This window comes from Urtica dioica, chromosome 12 (genome assembly GCF_054948205.1).
Source record: "Urtica dioica subsp. dioica isolate 48M chromosome 12, U.dioica_male_clone48M_v1_H2, whole genome shotgun sequence".
Classification (NCBI taxonomy): Eukaryota; Viridiplantae; Streptophyta; class Magnoliopsida; order Rosales; family Urticaceae; genus Urtica; species Urtica dioica.
In genome coordinates this window covers 22,535,760-22,556,216 of record NC_142767.1, presented here as the reverse complement: position 1 = coordinate 22,556,216, position 20,457 = coordinate 22,535,760, and the positions used below count along the sequence as shown (strand labels likewise).

The 20,457-nt window shown below is 42.8% G+C and overlaps 1 protein-coding gene and 1 pseudogene across 2 annotated transcripts; one reads left to right on the top strand and one right to left on the bottom strand.

The window, feature by feature from the left end:
• The first annotated feature begins 855 nt into the window (after positions 1–855).
• On the top strand, positions 856–5,892 carry LOC149380478 (nucleolar-like protein). Of its 2 annotated transcripts, none has more exons than XM_089602970.1 (14): positions 856–1,228; positions 1,308–1,442; positions 1,535–1,691; positions 1,795–1,850; positions 2,174–2,233; positions 2,385–2,588; positions 2,839–2,967; positions 3,170–3,778; positions 3,866–4,058; positions 4,127–4,320; positions 4,410–4,514; positions 4,726–4,865; positions 5,085–5,363; positions 5,439–5,892. In XM_089602970.1, exons 1-14 carry the CDS (start codon positions 1,025–1,027, stop codon positions 5,701–5,703), a joined length of 2,730 nt encoding a protein of 909 aa, XP_089459096.1. In that variant the 5' UTR covers positions 856–1,024; the 3' UTR covers positions 5,704–5,892. The 2 variants fall into 2 exon arrangements, with proteins under 2 accessions (XP_089459096.1, XP_089459095.1); XM_089602969.1 differs by having other exon boundaries at positions 1,792–1,850.
• Positions 5,893–17,513: 11,621 nt separating this feature from the next.
• LOC149380477 (NDR1/HIN1-like protein 26 pseudogene) lies at positions 17,514–18,427 on the bottom strand (annotated as a pseudogene).
• Between the last annotated feature and the right edge of the window lie 2,030 nt (positions 18,428–20,457).

The window sequence follows — 20,457 nt, the reverse complement described above, 5'->3', positions numbered from 1 at the left end:
TTTCCAATATTAGTTGAAATTTCTATGAGTCATCTTTCTTCCTCATCCTCAAATATAAATAAGCTTTCATCGTATCATCATTGATAATATCAACAGATTTCATTGCACTAGCCATAACATATGAAACCCAACGATATCTGTAGATGGTGGAATGCATAAATTCACGAAAATGATTTTGCATCAAATTAGGGAAGTTAACTGCAAACAGCACCATAATTCCGAAAGATCCTCTCTCAGCGTACATACCAATTTAAAGTCAAGTACTAATGTGCTTGAATAATAAAGTAGATCTCCGACATCACTGCATACAAAAAAGAGAAATTGCCCCATTTGCCACCAATTTTATAATTTTTTCCCACTTTTCACCAAAAGACTAATTTTTCCCAAAATGCCACCTGAGATGTCAACATTGTTGACATCTATGTCAACAATGTTGACATCTCATAGTGAAGTGCAAAAATAGATGTCAACATTGTTGACATAGATGGTGGTATTTTGGGAAAAATTAGTGTTTTGGTGGAAAGTGGGAAAAAATTATAAAATTAGTGGCAAACGGGGCAATTTCTCTACAAAAAAATCATTGGCAAAATTATGGAATCAGACATGTAAACATATCGTCAAAATCATTGATATGTATTGTTATTGTTGACATTAGTGTAAACAAATGATGACATTTAACGTACATCACAGATCGAATGACCAAACATTTTCTGTCATTTAAAAATTGAAACGACAATCCTCACTTTTTAAAAAAAAAAAAAACGACAATCCTCACTATATCATGTCTTTTTTGCTCTTTTTTTTTTTTTTTTTTTTATAAAACAGAAATTGAATAAAATTAATTGGAAAAGAAAATGTGTTTTGATTCCGTCATGGATGCTAAAATCCTCGTAAAACCCTAATTATAATTTGTTCTTCTTCATCTTCTCCGACTGATTGAACTTTGAAGAGCAGAAACCATAACTGCGACGACCATAGCAGCAACAAGAACTTCGATTCTCTGTCTCTCTAGACCAGAGAACCAATGGCCAAGACTTCGAAATCCAATGGCGGCGGGAAGAAGAAAAAGAAGACAGGCCCGGACTCGGTCGCCATGAAAGTTCAAGCTCCGAAGCGCGATAATCCTTTCGAGACCATATGGTCTCGGAGGAAATTTGACGTCCTCGGAAAGAAGCGAAAAGGCGAAGAGGTCCGAGTCGGACAAGCTCGCTCTCGCGCCATCGACAAGGTTATTTTCCATTCATATGCTTGTCTTGAAAATTTTCCCTGCTTTCGTTGAGTTCTGACTGGGAATATTGGTGGTTCAGAGGAAGAAGACGCTTTTGAAGGAGTACGAGCAGAGCGGTAAGGCCTCGAAGTTTGTGGATAAGCGTATCGGCGAACAAGACGATGGCTTGGGAGAGTTCGACAAGGCCATTCTTCGTTCCCAGCGCGAACGACAGGTGATAATTTTTTTTTTTTTTTTTTTTTTTTTTTTTTGAGATTCGGATTGTGTGTTGGTTTATTGCATCTAATTTCTTTATTGGTTTAATAGTTGAAAGTTGGGAAGAAGAGCATGTTTAACTTACCGGACGATGGTGAAGAAGATGATGATTTCGATGGCCTCGGTGGATTCCCCGAAAGAGACGATTTTGAAGGGGAAATGTTGCCCGATGATGATGGTGATTACGACGAAGCTAATGGCAGCGAGAGTATGCACTGATTAACTTGATAATCCTGGTATTTTGTTTATTCCTTTGGTTCAGTGATGTTGATTATGATGGTTGTACTTTTGTCGTACCTTCTATGCAGAAGAATCGTTTGCGAAACGGAATTCAAATGAAAGAGGTCGACCCGAAGGAGAGGAAAATGTAAGGATTCTTTGTTACATCCTTGCCTGGTATATTTAACTGAGTGTGTTGTGTTTTTAGTTTTCTTATTTATTACCATTGTTTGCCTAATTTTTGACAAGAGTCTTTTTCTCTTATCTTCGTTCTTCTGACGTGATAGGAAGTATATATTGTATTATATTGTTTGAAGTGAAAATAGCATTGCACTTGTCAATCGTTTAGGTTTCGTAGTTACATGCCTATTACAAGTCCTTTGTACTATCATATTGATGTTCATTGTTGAGTTCGAGAAGCTTGTTATAATACTCATGGGGCTTAATCTCATGATTTGATGTTGTTTGCAGAAGCACAAGACCAAGAAGGAAGTGATGGAGGAGATTATATTAAAAAGCAAATATTTCAAGGTTAATATTGTGCTGCATTTGATATATATATGTATATATATATATATATATATATATATATATATATATATTAATTTAATCAATGTTGATTATCTCCGTTCCTGATCTTGTAGACCCTTTTTCCTTTTTATTTTGCTGTTACGGTTTCCAGGCCCAAAAGGCGAAAGACAAGGAAGCGAATGAAGAGCTGATGGAAGAATTGGACAAAAACTTCACGTCCTTAGTGGAATCTAAAGCGCTTCTAACTGTAACCGAACCTGGGAAGATGAATGCACTGAAATCTCTTGTGAGCAAAAGTATTCAACTGAACAAAGAAGACTTTTCTGCTTCTACAAATACAGGGATTGCCAATCGGGTAATAATTTTATCTGATCCTGTCCTGTCAGCTTTTGATCAGTTAGACTTTTCCTCTCAAGTCTTGATTTTTAATGATTGCTATTTTGGTTGTTGATGTTTGAGAGTTTCTCTTGATGTCAAGTTTTCTGTTTTACAATTCCAGCATCAGATGTTTAGAAATGAAGTGATTCACATTGATCTAACTGCTTCGTAGTTGCTTTCAGTGCTGTGATACTTAAAGAGTTAGTCAAATTTTCTTTGTTTCTCAGGAAAAGGCCGACCTATACGACAAAATGGTTACAGAAATGGCACTGGAAATACGTGCCCGACCTTCTGATAGAACAAGAACACCCGAGGAAATCGCTCAGGAGGAAAGAGAGAGATTAGAAGCGCTAGAGGTATTTTCTTCATTTAATTTCAGTACATAATATCAATTAGTGTATGCCAGCCGAATCTTCATGTTTGATGCGTGTAGTTTAATTTTCTTTTCGAAAAGTAATGTGTGTTATCATCTTAAAATTTGTACTTTAAATAATAACAAAGAATACAACGAGCCTTTGAAAAATCTCTGTAACATGTATATTTCTTTTTTCATTTCAGGAAGAAAGACAGAAGAGGATGGTAGCGCCTGAGAATTTTAGCGATGAAGAGAAAGAGAATGATGAGAACCCATCGTCCCAAAAGCCAAGGCCGATTTCAGGTGATGATCTTGGTGATTCCTTCGTGCTCGATGAAGAGCCCAAGGCGAAGAGAGGTTGGGTCGACAAGGTTCTTGAAAGCGGAGACGGCGATGAACAGAGTGAGAGTGAAGGTGTTTCTTCAGAGGGCGACGAAGATGACACAAGTGAAGAAGAGTCCGATGATGATGATGATGATCAGGCACGTGAGAAGGGTTTAGCAATCAAAGATTGGGAGCAGAGTGACAACGAAGAAGATGACGATGAACACGAAGCCGATATGCCAAAAGTTAGCCAGATTCGAGCAGTCGAGAGACGTAAAGATTCCTCGGATGCCAAGAAGAAGAATGCAGATCATAAGCGACAAGATGCTCAATCTGATATTCCTTATCTAATCGAAGCTCCAACAAACTTCGAAGAATTATCCGCATTACTGGATGGCCGATCTAATAGCGATGTTATCTTGATAATCAATCGTATCCGGGTTAGCAATGCTATCAAGCTTGCAGCTGAAAACCGGAAGAAAATGCAAGTATGTGGCGATCAAATAGATTTAGTTTGATCGTATTAGTTAAAGCGATTACAGCCCGAGTTATATTCAAAGCTTTTCTCCTTTCAGGTGTTCTATGGGTTGCTTCTGCAGTATATTGCTGTCTTGGCAAGTAAAAAACCTTTGAATATTGAGTTATTGGATTCACTGGTAAAGCCACTGATGGAAATGAGTGCGGAGACTCCGTACTTTGCTGCGATCTGTGCTCGTCAAAGAATTTCACGGACCCGGACACAGTTTTGCGAGCTCATCAAGAACCCAGGTAAGTAATTAAGTCAAATAATTACATTCTGTTTCCCTTTGTGTCTCATCCACATGTCTCTTTTGCAGATAATAGTTGTTGGCCTTCTTCAAAGACGCTGTTTCTCTTGAGGCTCTGGTCCCTAATTTTCCCGTGTTCGGATTTCCGACACGCGGTCATGACCCCAGCAATATTGCTGATGTGCGAATATCTTATGCGGTGCCCAATTGTGTCCGGTCGTGATATCGCTGTCGGTTCTTTCATGTGTTCCATGCTTCTCTCTGTATGTGTTTCTCATGGTTAATGCAATTTTGTGGAATTTTTTATTTACTTATTTATTTATTTATTATTATTATTATTTTTTGGGTGCAGGTTGCTAAGCAATCTAAGAAGTTCTGTCCCGAAGCAATTACGTTTTTGAGGATGTTGTTGATGGCTGCTAAAGATACAGAACCCAGACCAAATCAAGATACACAAGTATGTTTTTTTGTTTTTTCTGAAGAATGTGATAGATTTCTTTTTAACAAGAAAATTTCATTCAAAGAGAGGACTCAGCCTCAAGAACATTCAATAGTGTTGAAATGTGTTCTGTGTCCTGAGCAACTATTAAAAGATAATATCCGAGCCCAAAAATATTTATAATGATGAGTCTTTTGAAAACGTAATCAATATCTGTGTGTTGTTGCAGTATTATTTTCTTATGGAATTGAAGGCTCTGAATCCCTTGCTTACATTACGCGGACAAGTGAAGAAGATTGATCCTCTGAATCTCTTCACTATCATGGACATGCCCGGAGACGCTCCGTTTTTCGATTCCGACAATTTTAGGTTTGTACTTAGTCGAGTTATTATAACACCAAGTTTTTTTGTTTTTAATTTTATGTTATCAAATAAAATAAATATTTATCTGATCGATAGGCTCAGGCCTACTTTTCTCGATGTGTGGTTGTCAAGATATTCTTAACCCGATATTACCGGGCTAATGTTATTAATTTTCAATTTTTTTTTCTTTGATTCTTGATCGAGTTTTAATTCTCTAATTCGCAGGGCCAGCGTACTTTTCACAGTGATTGAAACGCTGCAAGGATTTGTCAACGCGTACGAAGGCTTTAGTTCTTTCCCCGAAATATTCTCGCCGATTTCAGCGTTGTTATCAGAAGTGGCACATCGAGAAAACATGAAAGGTCCACTACAAGATAAACTCAAAGACGTCGCTCAACTCATCGACAATAAAATTACCGAATGCCACATGTCACGCCGACCTCTTCAAATGCGGAAACATAAGCCAGTTCCGATCAGAATGCAAAATCCCAGATTCGAGGAAGAGTATGTTTCATCAACCATTTTTTTTTTTTTTTTAATAATTTGTGACTAATTTGCTCTGTTGTGGTTGATTATCAGCTACGTGAAGGGGCGAGATTATGACCCGGATCGCGAGAGGGCCGAGATGAAGAAGCTGAAGAAGCTCCTGAAGCAGGAATCTAAAGGAGCGGTTCGTGAGCTTCGCAAAGACAATTATTTCTTGCAGGAAGTGAAAGCCAAGGAAAAGGCCGCGATAGATGAGGAAAGAACCGAAAAATCGAACAAGGTCAAAGCCTTCCTCGAACAGCAACAACACGCTTTCAATTCCGGGCAGCTCGGAAAAGGCAGGAAAAGAAGACGGTGAAATCCGAGATTCGGTTACAGTTAAGGTAAAAAAGCACATCTTTCAAAAACTTGTGTTTCATTTTTGTAGTCACTCAGTTTCTGCTGTAACATTATATGTATTCACTTGGCTCTTTTTGTTATTCATATTGCTTCTGATATCCTTGGGGTGCGAGGGTCACAATTTTGACATTGTTTCACTTTATTGCAATACTCGACATTATTTTAACGAAGCAAAAAAGAGAAGAAAAATAAATTCTCGAGTCAAATTTAAAAGCAGGATTGAAATAAGTCAGCATCAACTTCGACGTCAATCCTTGTTGTGGGGTAATTATAATTTATAACACATAAATAAATTATCCTGTGAAAATAGACAGTAAGATAGCAATAATAGTGAACATATTGCAATTGGACTGACCTGCTTTTACAAAAGCAAATTACGGTGGTTGCTGTAAAACGTCATTTATTTCAATAAAAAGAAAAAGTAATTTAGAAATAAAAGCCTAATGACCTTCTCCAATGAAAACTCTAAATTTCCATATTTGGAGTAAATGTGGTTCGATATTTGCATAAAAACTCTATATTTGGTATAAATACTCTATATATAGTGTAATTTTTACATTACGTAAATAGTGTGACATTAAATTTGATGTAAAAATTACTCCAAATGTTTAAATATTACTATAATCTAATCAATTTATATTAGATAATTAAAGTGTAAATATTTTAGATTAGACCGATAATTAGTAGACAGCTAAATTGAATTAATTAAACTAAAAAAATATATATATCTAGAATATTATCTTTAGTCTAAATTATAACGTAGTTTCGTTGGAGTAAAATAAAATTTGGTATAAAAATTGTACTATATATGGTGTAAAAATAACACTAAAATAGTGTTTGCATTGGAGATATAGATATGCTTCATACTTTTATGGAATTTACAAGGCATGTTATGATGTATATCATTCATTAGGATAAAATTCGTCTGCTTTGACTCTTAATCTTTGATCTAAATAACAAATAAATTTATTTATTTATGAAATATACATTTATACGATATTAAACCTTAAACATCATTGTCTTGGCATCCTTAATGCTCTCAACAACGCGGAAGTCCCGAACTCGGGTATTGGATCAATTGTTCAAGTTATTCTTGCTCTCTTTGAATTTTTTGATGTACTTGAATTCTTTCATATTGTTAATGCGATTTCTCGGATAACATTTACGGGACACGTGTCGGGGTGCGAGCTTGCGACGTGTCTCGATCTTTTGTTGTCAGGGTCACGTTTCCTCGGCTCTCAAGAGGATTTGTGTTTTTTTAGGAGCGAGTAGGGTGAATGGGGGGTGTGACCGTGCTCTTCGTGAGCTGCCTACGTACCCGCTTTGCGGGATCAGGTCATGACGTAGTTCAGGGCGAGTGTGTTTGCTATGTGAGTGGATTCTTGGATTTTTGTTTTTCTTTCTCCCGTCGAGAGGTGGCTCTCGGTCTTTGTTTGTGATCCGGGATAATTTTGAAGTTGGGAGAGTATTTGGCTTAGAGAATTCTGGGGTTGAGAGAAGATTTTGAGTCGAGAGAGGATTTTGAGTCGAGAGAATGACTTGAGAGTGAATTGAGTTTTGAGTTGAGAATGAATGAACTATTTATAGGAAAAAAATCGGTGCTTGGCGCTTGTCGCTTGGCGCTTGCGCTTGGCGCTTGGCGCTTGCTCTTGGTGCTTGTCGCTTGCGCTTGGTGCTTGTCGCTTGGCACTTGGCGCTTGCTCTTGGCGCTTGGCGCTTGCTCTTGGTGCTTGGCGCTTGGCGCTTGGCGCTTGGCGCTTGGCGCTTGGCGCTTGGCGCTTGGCGCTTGTCACTTGCGCTTGGCGCTTGTCACTTGCGCTTGACGCTTGGTTTTAGTCATGCGTATTTTTAGCATTTGACTAAATTGTCCTTTTATATTGTAACATCGTTTTTGCAATTGGGGTGTCATTTTTACATAAGAAAAATGACGGTATAACATTAACCCCCCAGTTTCGCGTGCGACATGTCGTGCGGGAAACTTTGTAGTATTGTCAGTGCTCTTTCTTTTTGGTTTTTTTTTTTTTTTTTTTCTTTTTTTTTTGTTTGTTGTATGGAAATGCTCTGAGCTTGTGCGGGGCTCTTGCTGCCTTTTCCCTTCTTGCGCCTTGAGCAGGCTTCGAGGTGGGTTGAGTTCTCGATGGCGCGAGTTCCCTTATTTTGGGCTTCACAGGATTCTTTGAGTTGTGTTTCTGGTCTCGGAGCAGTGAGTCCATTTTCTCCTCGGATCTTGTAAAGGCTTTAAGATTGGTCGGGGACTCGATGGCGCGAGCCCCCTCATCTCGGGTCGCACAGAACTCTTTGAGATACGCTCGGGGTTCCATGGGCGCTTTGAGGTTGGTCGGAGACTTGATGGCGTAAGTCCCCTCATCTCGGGCCGCACAGGATTTTTTGAGATGTGTTCGGAGTTTCAATGTTGCGAAACCCCATTTCTCGGATCCCGCGGACACTTTGAGGTCGGTCGGGGACTTGATGGCGCAAGTACCCTCATCTCGGGTCGTACGGGATTTTTTTTATTTTTTATTTTTTATTTTTTTTTAGATATGTTCGGAGTTTCAATGTTGCGAAACCCCATTTCTCGGATCCTGTAGACGCTTTGAGGTCGGTCGGGGACTTGATGGCGCAAGTCCCCTCATCTCGGGTCGCACGGGATTTTTGAGATGTGTTCGGAGTTTCATTGTTGCAAAACCACATTTCTCGGATCCCGTAGACGCTTTGAGGTCGGTCGGGGACTTGATGGCGTAAGTCCCCTCATCTCGGGTCGCACGGGATTTTTGAGATGTGTTCGGAGTTTCATCGTTGCGAAAACCCCATTTCTCGGATCCCGTGGACACTTTGAGGTGCGTTTGGGGCTCGACGCCGCGAGGCCCTCATCGTCATGATTGCAACGCATGTATTCCTGCATTTTCGCACGTGTGCATGCTATTGGTTTTTTTTTTTTTTTAATTTGTCGTTGCGTTTTATGCTTGGTGTTCGTCCTACTTCGTTAACCCCCCAGTTTTTTTATGCAATTTGAGTCAAATTGTATGAAAAATTAGGAGATGAGTTTGGCAAACTGAACGCGAGTTTCGACTTCATTCATTACTTTGGCGCGTTGCCTGCTTTAGAGAAATTCAAAGTACACTTAGGCCGGTGGCCGCTTTGGCAAAATAAAATTACACTTGGGCGGAAGGCCGCTTTTGGAAAGTAAATGTTAACTCCTACTGATAGTATTGGCGGAGGTGTTCCGCGTTCCACGGGTGCCTGATCTCTGTGCCGTCCATCTTGTCGAGGTGATAGGTCCCGTCGTGTATCACCTTCCGGACTCGGTACGGCCCTTCCCAGTTTGGTCCGAGCACCCCTGCCCCGCGAACTTGGGTGTTTTGGAACACTCTCCTCAAGACGAGGCTTCCTTCGGAAAAACGGCGGGCCTTAATCTTCGAATTGTAATGCTTCTCGATGATCCTCTTTTGCGCGGCCAGGCGGGTGAACGCTTCGGCTCTCTTCTCCTCGATCACATCGAGTTCCATCCGGAGGGCTTCATCGTTGCTCTCTTCGTCGAAGTTTTCTGTCCGGAATGATGGGGCACCGATCTCGACGGGGATGACGGCCTCGACCCCGTAGGTCAGGGAGAAAGGCGTCTCGCCGGTGGCGGTTCGCGTCGTTGTTCGGTAGGCCCAGAGGACGAGGGGGAGCTCGTCGGCCCATGCGCCTTTCTTCTCTTCCAACTTTTTCTTCAAAGTTTCCTTGATCGTCTTGTTCACGGCCTCGACTTGACCGTTCGCTTGAGGGTGGCGCGGCGATGAGAAGGTCTTACTAATCTTCAACTGCTCGCATATCCTCCGGACCTTCGCGTTGTCGAACTGGCTACCATTGTCAGTGACGATCGAGGCGGGGATGCCATGGCGGCATATTATCGATTTCCACATGAAATTAGTAGTGTTCGCTTCTGTTACTGTAGCCAGGGGTTCCGCCTCCACCCACTTGGTGAAGTAGTCGATGGCGACTATTGCCCAAACTCGCTGGCCTGACGCCATTGGGAGTTTCCCGATGAGATCCACTCCCCATTTCGCGAATGGTCGTGCCACGATGATCGAACACAGCGGAGCTGGGGCCTGCCTCGGGACATGCGAGAACCTCTGACACTTATCGCATTTTCGCGCCAAGTCAAACGCGTCTTTCTTCATCGTTGGCCAGAAGTAACCTTGCTTGAGCGTCTTCAGTGTCAAGGACTGGCCCGCAGAGTGATTTCCACAAATTCCTTCGTGGATTTCCCTCAAGATGTAGTCCGCTTCAGCGCTGTCTAAGCATTGAAGGAGCGGCTGCGAATACCCTCTCTTGTATAGCGTGGATCCCCTCCAGACATACTTATGCGCGTGGTACTTCACCTTCTTGGCTTCGGCTTGGTCGGTGGGGAGGATATTGTCACGGAGGTACCTGATGATCGGAGTCATCCAGTTCGCCTGGGGTTCTTCTTCGATTAGATTTACCTCCTCCTTGCTGATGGACGGAAGCTTCAAGGTTTCGACGGGTAGTTTACCTAGCTCTTCGTCGTCACCGCCTGAAGCCATTCGAGCCAAGGCGTCGGCCTCGGCGTTCGAGCCTCTTGGGACCTGTACGATCTCGTACCAAGGGACTGACTCCAGTCGAAGCTTGGTTTCTTTCAGGTATGCTGCCATGTTTTCCTCCTTGGCTTGGTATTCTCCCTTTACTTGGTTGACGATGAGGAGCGAGTCGCAGTGGATCTTGAGATTCTCAGCTCCGAGCTTCCTAGCCAAGTCGAGTCCGGCCAGGAGGGCCTCGTATTCAGCCTCATTATTCGAAGCTTTGAACTGGAAATGGATGGCATATTTGAGCTTTTCCCCATCTGGATTGACGAAGACGATTCCTGCCCCTGATCCACGGACGTTGGACGCTCCGTCTACGTGCAGACTCCAGACTGGCCCGTCAGGGGCGGCCTTCCTCTTCTTGCCTGCTTCCTTGTCTTCCACGACTTCTTTGCCCCGCTTGTCTTCCTCATCCTGGCATAGGTTCACATCGTAGGTGAACTCGGCGATAAAGTCAGCGACAGTTTGTCCCTTGATCGCCGTTCTTGACTGGAACTCCACCCCGTATTCACCTAGTTCCTGGGACCAAACGGCCATCCTTGTCGAAGTGCCCTTTTGCAGGGCTTTCTTGATTGGGTACTCGGTCCTTACTATAACTTGATGTGCTTGAAAATATGGTCGGAGCTTCCTCGCGGACATAGCCAGAGCGAGCGACAGCTTCTCTATCTCCGGGTATCGCGTTTCGGCGTCTAAGAGCGCTTTGCTTACGTAATACACGGGCCATTGTATCTTCTCTTCTTCTCGGACGAGGACCGCGCTGATCGCCCTCGTTGACACGGAGAGGTACAAGTAGAGGGTATCGCCGTCTCTGGACTTCGCTAGGAGTGGTGGTGTGGCGAAGTATGTCTTCAAGTCTTGGAACGCGGTTTCGCACTCGTCGGTCCACTTAAAGTCGGCTCCTCCTTTGATGGCTTGGAAGAAAGGCTGACACCGGTCGGTGGCCTTGGAGACGAACCGACTTAGCGCAGCCACACGCCCAGTGAGGCTTTGGACTTCCTTTGCCTTGGTTGGGGACCTCATGTCCAGGAGTGCCTGTATCTTTTCGGGGTTGGCTTCGATGCCTCGCTGGTTGACGATAAATCCTAGGAATTTCCCAGACTCTACACCGAACGCGCACTTGTTCGGGTTTAGCTTCATCTTGTACTTTCGGAGAAGGGCGAAGGTTTCCTCCAGGTCTTTGACGTGGTCTGGCGCCTTGAGGCTTTTGACGAGCATGTCGTCGACATAGACCTCCATCGTCTTCCCGATTTGCTTGGCGAACATTTGGTTTACCAAGCGCTGATAAGTGGCTCCGGCGTTCTTCAGCCCGAACGGCATCACCTGGTAACAGAATAGTCCTCGATCGGTGGTGAAAGTGGTCTTCAGCTCGTCCGGTCCATACATTCTGATCTGATTGTATCCCGAGTATGCGTCCATGAAGCTCATGAGCTCGTGTCCTGCGGTGGAGTCGACTAGTTGGTCGATTCTCGACAGGGGAAAGCAGTCTTTTGGGCATGCTTTGTTGAGGTCGGTGTAGTCGATGCAGATTCGCCATTTTCCGTTCGACTTCTTCACCATGACCACATTGGAGATCCAGCTCGGGAATTTGGCCTCGCGGACGAACTTGGCGGTGATTAACTTCTCCACTTCCTCGCTGATCGCGAGGTATCTTTCTGGGTTGAACGACCTTCTCTTCTGGATTTTCCCCTTCTCTCCGGGGAGCACGTTGAGCCGATGACAGATGATCTCTGGGTCGATCCCCGGCATGTCCGCGTGCGTCCATGCGAAAACGTCTTTGTGTTCTCGGAGGAATGCTCCGAGTTTGTGTTTTAATTCGGTCGGCAGGTGCGCTCCGATCATGACGACCTGTTCGGGGTTGGCATTGTCGAGTATCACAGGCACGAGATCGCTAGACGCCTCTACTTTTTTGGTGTCGGCTTCTTCTCGTGGGTCCAGGTCCTCGAGTGCTTGCGCCTTGTTGATATCGCCTGGGAGGTCGTCTCCGACCTGACATATGACCCCTACCATGGCGTTGTCTTTCCTGATGCGGGACCCCTGGACGTGGCATGCCCTGGAGTCGGCTTGGCTTCCTCGCATCACCCCTACCCCTTTCGGTGTCGGGAATTTTATGAGGAGGTGGTATGTTGAGGTGACTGCGCAGAGCCTGTTGAGCGTCGGTCGCCCTATGATGACATTGTGAGCAGAAGGTCGATCCACAATTAGGAAATCCACCAGGCGCGTGACTTGGGCTCCCCCCTCATGTCCAAATGTGACTGGGAGGCTTATGTAACCTTCCGTGTAAACGCACTCTCCTGCGAACCCGAAGAGCGGGGTCTTGACTGGGGTCGGGCGGATTTCGCCAAGGTCCATCCGGTCGAGGGCGGCCTTGAACAGGATGTCGGCCGAGCTCCCGTTGTCGATGAGAATCCTCTTCACCATATTGTTTGCTATCTGCGCTTTTACAACGATGGCGTCGTTGTGCGGATGCATCACCTGGCGGGCTTCCTCTTCGGTGAAGTGGATCGTTTCGAACGGCGCGGCCGAGCAAGTGCTCTGGGTGAGATTGATATGGTGGGAGGGCCCCTCTCCGACCGCCGCCCGCGCATAGTTTTTTCGCTCGTGCGCCGTATCCCCCGTTTCTGGCCCTCCAAATATAGTGGTCACCAAGTTGAGTGGGGCGTTGGCCACGTTGCCTCGGGTGTCGTTGTTGTAGCTTCCACCCGCGACAATTTCTTTCCCACGTTCCTGCCGCCTGTCGTTTTGGGGAACCTGCCTCCTCGGCGCGGGGTCCGGATTGGCAACCATGGCCATCACGAACTCCTTCAGCTCGCCATTCTGGATGTGATTTTCGATCTGCCTCCTGAGCTCGATGCATTCGGCGGTGAGGTGACCGTGGTCTTTGTGGAAATGGCAGTACTTGTTCTTGTTGCGTTTCGAGGGGTCCTTCAGTAGGGGTCGGGGCTCAGTGAACATGTCCCCGTGTAAAGCTAGGATCCTGTCTGGCGTGGTCTTGAGCGGCGTAAAGTCGATGTTCCTCTGGAACTTCTCGACCAATAGGGGTTTCTGGTTCGTAGAGGGTCGGACGGTTGAGACCGCAATATTGGTGCTTCGATTTTTCTTCCGTCGTGGGTCATTGTCGGCCTCGTCCTCGTCCCTGCGACGACTTCCTCTATCACGGATCCTTCGGCTTTCGTAATACTCCTCGACCGAAATGTGTTGCGTGGCTTGAGAAATGAGCTCTGTCATTGTGGTAGGTCGTTGCTTCACTAGTGACGTCAAGAGGTCACAAGCACGCAGACCGTCGATGAAGGCGTAGATGGCGTCGCTATCCTCATAGTCGTCCACCTTGTTCGATTCTTCAATGAACCGGTTGAGGTAATGTTGGAGCGCCTCGGTGCTTCCTTGCTTGATTGTCAAGAGATAAGACTTATCCTTTCTTCGTACTCGTGAGGCGGAGAAACGAGTGAGGAATCTCTCTTGGAGATCCTCGAACGATTGGACCGATCCTCGTCCTAGTCTTTGGAACCACTCGAACGCAGTGCCAGTGAGTGTGAGGCAAAATGCCTGACACATCGTCGATGGCGACTGTCCTGCCATTCTCATATTTGTCTGATATTGATGGATGTGGTAAAGGGGGTCCGTGTTTCCATCGTAGAGTGGCATGGTAGGTGGGCGAAAGTTCCCTACGGTATCATCGGCGAGCATGTTTGCGGAGAACGGCGAAGCTACGCCTTCGATCATACTTCTCACAAGCGGGGTCCTAGTCTGTACCGCTCGTAGCTCCCGGACTTCTTCTCTTAGCATATTGACCACGTTGGTTAATTCTTCATTCCCGGCTTGTGCGGTGGCAGTTGCAAATCGAGTAGTGCGTCCCCTTTCGTTCGATGCTTGAGTGGTATGCGGCGCATGCGGCGTTGGCATTGTCATAGCCGGGGGGACGATTTCTTGTGGTTCATGGGCCTCCGAGGCGGTCTGGTGTCTTGGGATCTCCCACCGGGAGTTAAGGTGGCGCCTCAAGTCTATGTGTGGCTCTAGGCGTCCTGGCGACCTTGCGTGTCGGGGTGGTGAGAACCTCCTCACGTCTCCACTGTCGGCGACCTCTTCTCCTTGTCCTAGCCGTTCGAAGGCGGATCTTCGTGATTCGGTCCTTGCTCTTGCCGCGGAGCGAGCGGCTTGGGGAAGATTGGTGCGGGATCGTGGGCGCGGGTCCCTTTGCCCATCGGTCTGACGTGCTTCCGAGTGTTGAGGTAGCTGTCTTCGCTCGCGGATATCTCGGATGCTCGGATCGGGAACGTCGTCTTGGCCACCTTCATCGTGGAGTTCTTCAACGAGGGCTTGTCCTTGCTCGTGTCTATGGCTTCCCGAATAAGCCTCTTGCACTTGCTCGTCTCTTGCCCGAGCGTGGCGCCTCATGGCTCGTTCTTCCCTATCTCTCGCGAACTCGCTCGTCAGCAAGAAAAGGCTATTCTCGAGACGTTCCATCCGATCATCTCGCTCGATGAATACCGGGCTGGTAGGGTTCGCCATGCCGGTGGCGTTCGGATTGGCCGTCGGGGCAGCGCTTGTTGATGGGCCTGCGTTCGACGACGGGGCCCCTTGTGCTTGTCCATGTCTCGCTTGCGTTCGTGCTCGCGTGTGGGGTGCTACGCCTTCCGTTCGTCGGGGGGCGGCACTTTCGGAGACAACCGCGTGGTTCGACATGGTGGGTTTCTCAGCGTAGTGGAATTTCCTTGGTTGTTGTCGAAGCTCCTTCCTCTCGGAGAAAAGAGAGTTTGCCGGTGGAGAGCCCGTACGTGGTTGTTCTCGGGATCCCCTCCCTCTAGCGCCAAAATGTTAATGCGATTTCTCGGATAACATTTACGGGACACGTGTCGGGGTGCGAGCTTGCGACGTGTCTCGATCTTTTGTTGTCAGGGTCACGTTTCCTCGGCTCTCAAGAGGATTTGTGTTTTTTTAGGAGCGAGTAGGGTGAATGGGGGGTGTGACCGTGCTCTTCGTGAGCTGCCTACGTACCCGCTTTGCGGGATCAGGTCATGACGTAGTTCAGGGCGAGTGTGTTTGCTATGTGAGTGGATTCTTGGATTTTTGTTTTTCTTTCTCCCGTCGAGAGGTGGCTCTCGGTCTTTGTTTGTGATCCGGGATAATTTTGAAGTTGGGAGAGTATTTGGCTTAGAGAATTCTGGGGTTGAGAGAAGATTTTGAGTCGAGAGAGGATTTTGAGTCGAGAGAGGATTTTGAGTCGAGAGAATGACTTGAGAGTGAATTGAGTTTTGAGTTGAGAATGAATGAACTATTTATAGGAAAAAAATCGGTGCTTGGCGCTTGTCGCTTGGCGCTTGTCGCTTGGCGCTTGCGCTTGGCGCTTGGCGCTTGCTCTTGGTGCTTGTCGCTTGCGCTTGGTGCTTGTCGCTTGGCACTTGGCGCTTGCTCTTGGCGCTTGGCGCTTGCTCTTGGCGCTTGGCGCTTGCTCTTGGTGCTTGGCGCTTGGCGCTTGGCGCTTGTCACTTGCGCTTGGCGCTTGTCACTTGCGCTTGACGCTTGGTTTTAGTCATGCGTATTTTTAGCATTTGACTAAATTGTCCTTTTATATTGTAACGTCGTTTTTGCAATTGGGGTGTCATTTTTACATAAGAAAAATGACGGTATAACACATATATATGCGCGCATGCGTATTCAGTATTCAGAGAGAGAATATATAATACGTGTGTGCGCGTATTCAGAGAGACTATTTATTTATTTTTAGTTTTTGTATTTTTTGTATTTTTATTTTTTGCATCAACATATAATAAAATAACGGTGAAAATAAAATGTAATATTAGGTGTTTTCCCTGACGAAAAAAAAGTAGGTAGTAAAGTGTATTCAACTAAATATTATATTTTTTTTTTGGAACTTCACTCTAGCATTTTTTAGAGTGCAAACGATGTGTCGTTTTGCTAAGTCATTTTATTTTCCTGTTTGCTTAGCTATATTTAGCTGATTAGATGTAAAGAATTCGTGATTTGAAATATATTCGAATCTCGTCTCCCAATCAATTTGATTCAAGAGTTTTTCTCTCAGAACAACTTCTTCTACAATTCAGACCTAGAATTTCAAGAAATTTTGCCCCCATTTCTTCTAAAAGATATAGTGTTGTCTTCCATGAATTCATATATATAAAAAAAAAGATTCTTTTGAGTTTGCTTGTGTGATCACAACTTAATTGAACTTTTGTTTTCTATTTTCATAAAGTTGAGCCCGGCTTTTTGATTTTATATAAACATTGGCAAAGTCTCAAGCAAAGTAGCTTTTAGAATGGTAAAGCTAAGAGATGTATTTCTAATTGTATGTGATTTCCAGTCTGGTGTTTTGACCTTTTGACCGAGCTAGAAAATAAGAGCAGTAAATTGTTTGTTTTCTTTGAAGACTAACAGTTTTGGATCTTTCTTAGCTATACAGTCTCATAGTCATTTTGTGGGGACATTTTCGGGTACGAAATGGCTGGCTTTCTTTTTTTATTATAAGATCATCAGAAAGTTCACTTACTTTTGAAATTTGTGGTACTAGTTTTATTATTTCCATGTTTATTTTCTAAGAAAGAAATTAATTTCCTTTCTCAAGTTATTGAAGAAAGAAAAGTATTTGGTATGGTAATAATTTGGCTCTCTCTCTCTCTCCCCTGCAGATTATTATATATACTTCGTGCAAAAGTAAATATTTGAGGCGAAAAATAACAAAATGTAAACGAACAAAACTGAAGTGGATATACAGAGTAAATATTTGTAGCACTTCCTTATAATATAATAAGTTTAATTCTCTGACCGTGGATTTAAAAAAAAAAAAAGAGAATATTTCAAGTATACAATGATTTAAATTATGTACATTCTTCTAACAGAATATTAGTATACTCAATTTTATAACAATCCTATATGTATATTCTCAGATATTCACCTTACTACATGAATATACAGAAGAATTCAACAGTGAACTATCAAGATAGAATAAAATTGTGTTCAGAGATACCTTTGCCATAAAGCAACCAAATTTGGCTGCTCAATCATTCAAAGTGTATATAAATAACCAATAAAAATTGAAAAGTGAAACCACCCTTATCTTCCTACGCATCACATGCAACGCAACAAACAAACTAAAAAAAAAAAAAAAATTACACACACACACACACACACACATATATATATATATATATATATATATATATATATATATATATTCACAACAAGAAAAGCACTTCATTTATTCACTCATTCTGATTTTAATATATTAAAAAATACATGTGTAATTGTTAACCTTTGATTGCTATATATATCTCCTATAAACCGAACAAAATAATAACTATTATTAATTACAAACAAAATAATACCCATATGTGTTTAATATTTAAACAGAGGTAGAGCACTGAGTGGCTTTGGTGGTAGAAACCGGCCCACTGGGCAGATTGGGCCCAAAAGCCATCACACCAACACAATTCACGGTCAATCTGAACCGTCCAGAGACCCAACTCCCAACTCTCCATCTGATCCGTCCATTCACCCTCACCCCCAGAGTCAGCCTCCCGACCGTCTGATCTCGCCCCACCTCGTACGCAAACGACGGCGCCACAGGCAATCCCGTCCCCGCGAGGCTGACCGACAGCAGATTGGTCTCCACGTGTCCCTGGTAGAATGGAGGCACGGAAGAGTAGAGCGTGATGGGCTGGGCCTTGTAGGAGGCGTAAACGTGGAGCTGGTCGTAGTAGATCCCCACCCTCTGGTTGGGGTTTTTGGAGGATAAGGTCAGTTGCACCGAAGAGTTTATGAGATTGGCCTCCGATTGGTAGTTGAGTTGGAATATGTCGGCTTGTCTCAGCGAGAACTCGGGTTTCGTTGGATGGAGGATCACCCACACAAGGAGTATTAAGCATAGGATTATGGTCAACAGCGTTGACCCCGCAAAGACCAACCTCTTGTATGTCTTCCCTATTTCCACTCTCTGCTTGTTGTTACCGCAGTGTTTCGGAGATTTTTCTGTTAGTATAGACATTCTATATGTATGTGTATATTTGAACGAATTAATTATTATTTTTATTATAATATATGGAAGAAGAAGAAGAAGAAGAAGGAAAGAACGAAGGAAGGTTTACGAGAGGTTATGGAAATGAGGTTGTGGACAGTGGGCTATTTATAAAGGCTGCCATGCAAGAAAATAATTACATAATGACAAAAAAAATAAAGCATTACAATTCTTATTAAAAAAATTATATAAAATAACGGTGTTAAATTAGTTTATTATGAAATATAGAAAAAATCTTAATTTTTTAAAAGAAAATTTGGAATTTTTTAAATGTTTGATAATGTATATAAAATATTGATGTCGTAGATAATATAATCACTCTGCCGACAAATATAATGTATGTAGGTATAACCGTATAAATAGTTTTTTTTTTTTTTTTTTTTTTTTAAATTAAAAGGGCATTTAACGATTTCACAAATTTATTACTTTCGATTAATTCAGCTAAAACACCTTATTATTACTAATATAGCTTTAAAGTTATTATAACATAGGAATTCATATCCTAGTCTTCTTTTTTGTATCTTTTGGTATCACCCCAATCAAAATAAGTTAATTTAGTCATTTTATTTTATTTTTAAATAAATATATATTAATAATTAAATAAAATAATGACATATCTTATTTTGAACAGGTCTATATAATATAGGATTGCTTGGAGAAACGAAACTTCTGGAAAGTGGATTATTAGTGATTAAAGATAAATGCGTGTGGTTAAATGAATAATTTAGTTATATAGATACATGGATATGCATGTGAATTAGTTAGCATGGATGATGAGGTTGTGGGACATTGCTTCCAATCGTGTATTTTAAAATGCAATAATACAATCTTTGTCTCAACTCTCAATAGGGGTTGTTGTGAGTCTTGTGACTTGCAAAAAGAGAGAGGGCAAGTTGCGAGGTGCGACGATATTAGCCCTTTTTTTTTTCCTTTCTTAAAAGCAAAAAAATAAGGTTGACACACGTTTGTGTTCATGTCATTTGAAACGACTCGCAAATGCGAAGAAAAAGTGGTGAAAGTTGAATAATGATCATAGTGGTGTTGAACTAGTGGGATTAAAGTGCGTTAACCCCTTCTAGGTTAATTGATTAACAAAGTCTATCTTTGATCTAATGATTGAAGTTAGACAATTTTTCAATGGTGCTTATAGTTATCATATTTTAGAGAGATTTGAGAGAAATATTAACTCTTTCTAAACCCTTCTAGAAAATATATTTGCAAAAAAAAAAAAACAAAAAAAAAAAACAAAAACACCCTAACTCTTGATCATATATAAATCAATATGAATATTATCTGTTGAGTATATGGATTGAGATCTCTCACTTTCATCGTTCCGTTTTGCACTCAAACACACATGAAATAGTGCTCTAGTGGAATATGAACCATGATGTTCAATTTAACTCACACTTTGAAATGAAACCCCATAAATATTGCTTTAAGTTCGTGAGTCAAAGAGTGTAGAAGTGGAAAAATACGTTGGACCACCCATAATACGGTGGGACCAAAATGTCTTTCCCTATAAACATATTACGAATATGCATTGGAGACTGACTTCTGGTGATTTTTTGGTGATGATCCAACACAAACAGGCTTTATAAAGATTCATTTTTTTCGCTATTTGGTGTATTTATTGCTTTTGTATCAAAGAAGATAGATCTTCTTGTATGTCTTAGCCTGAATCAGAGATAATGATAACGCTTTTGTAACAATTGAAGAAGGGAAAGCAAATACACAATTAAAAATAAAGAAGAATATGTTGGAGATAGGTGTATGGAAGTAATAGCCACCCAATATAGGCAAGTACTTTGTTCTAGGTCTAGAACTAATTATAGTAGTGACTGGTAGAATTAAAAAAAAACATTTAGTGATCTTGTACCTTCAATATTTCAGGAGAATCTCTATTTTTTTTCCCCTAAATCTATGAGAATCAGACTAATTCATTAATACAATGTACAAATATATACATGTTATAATTTTTTTTTCAGAACATTAGATTTAGTCCTACATTACTAGACTCATCTTTTGAATAACATAGAAATAAGACTATCAAATAAACTAAAACAGCTCAGTAAACATGACAATCGACAAAGATATCAGACTATCT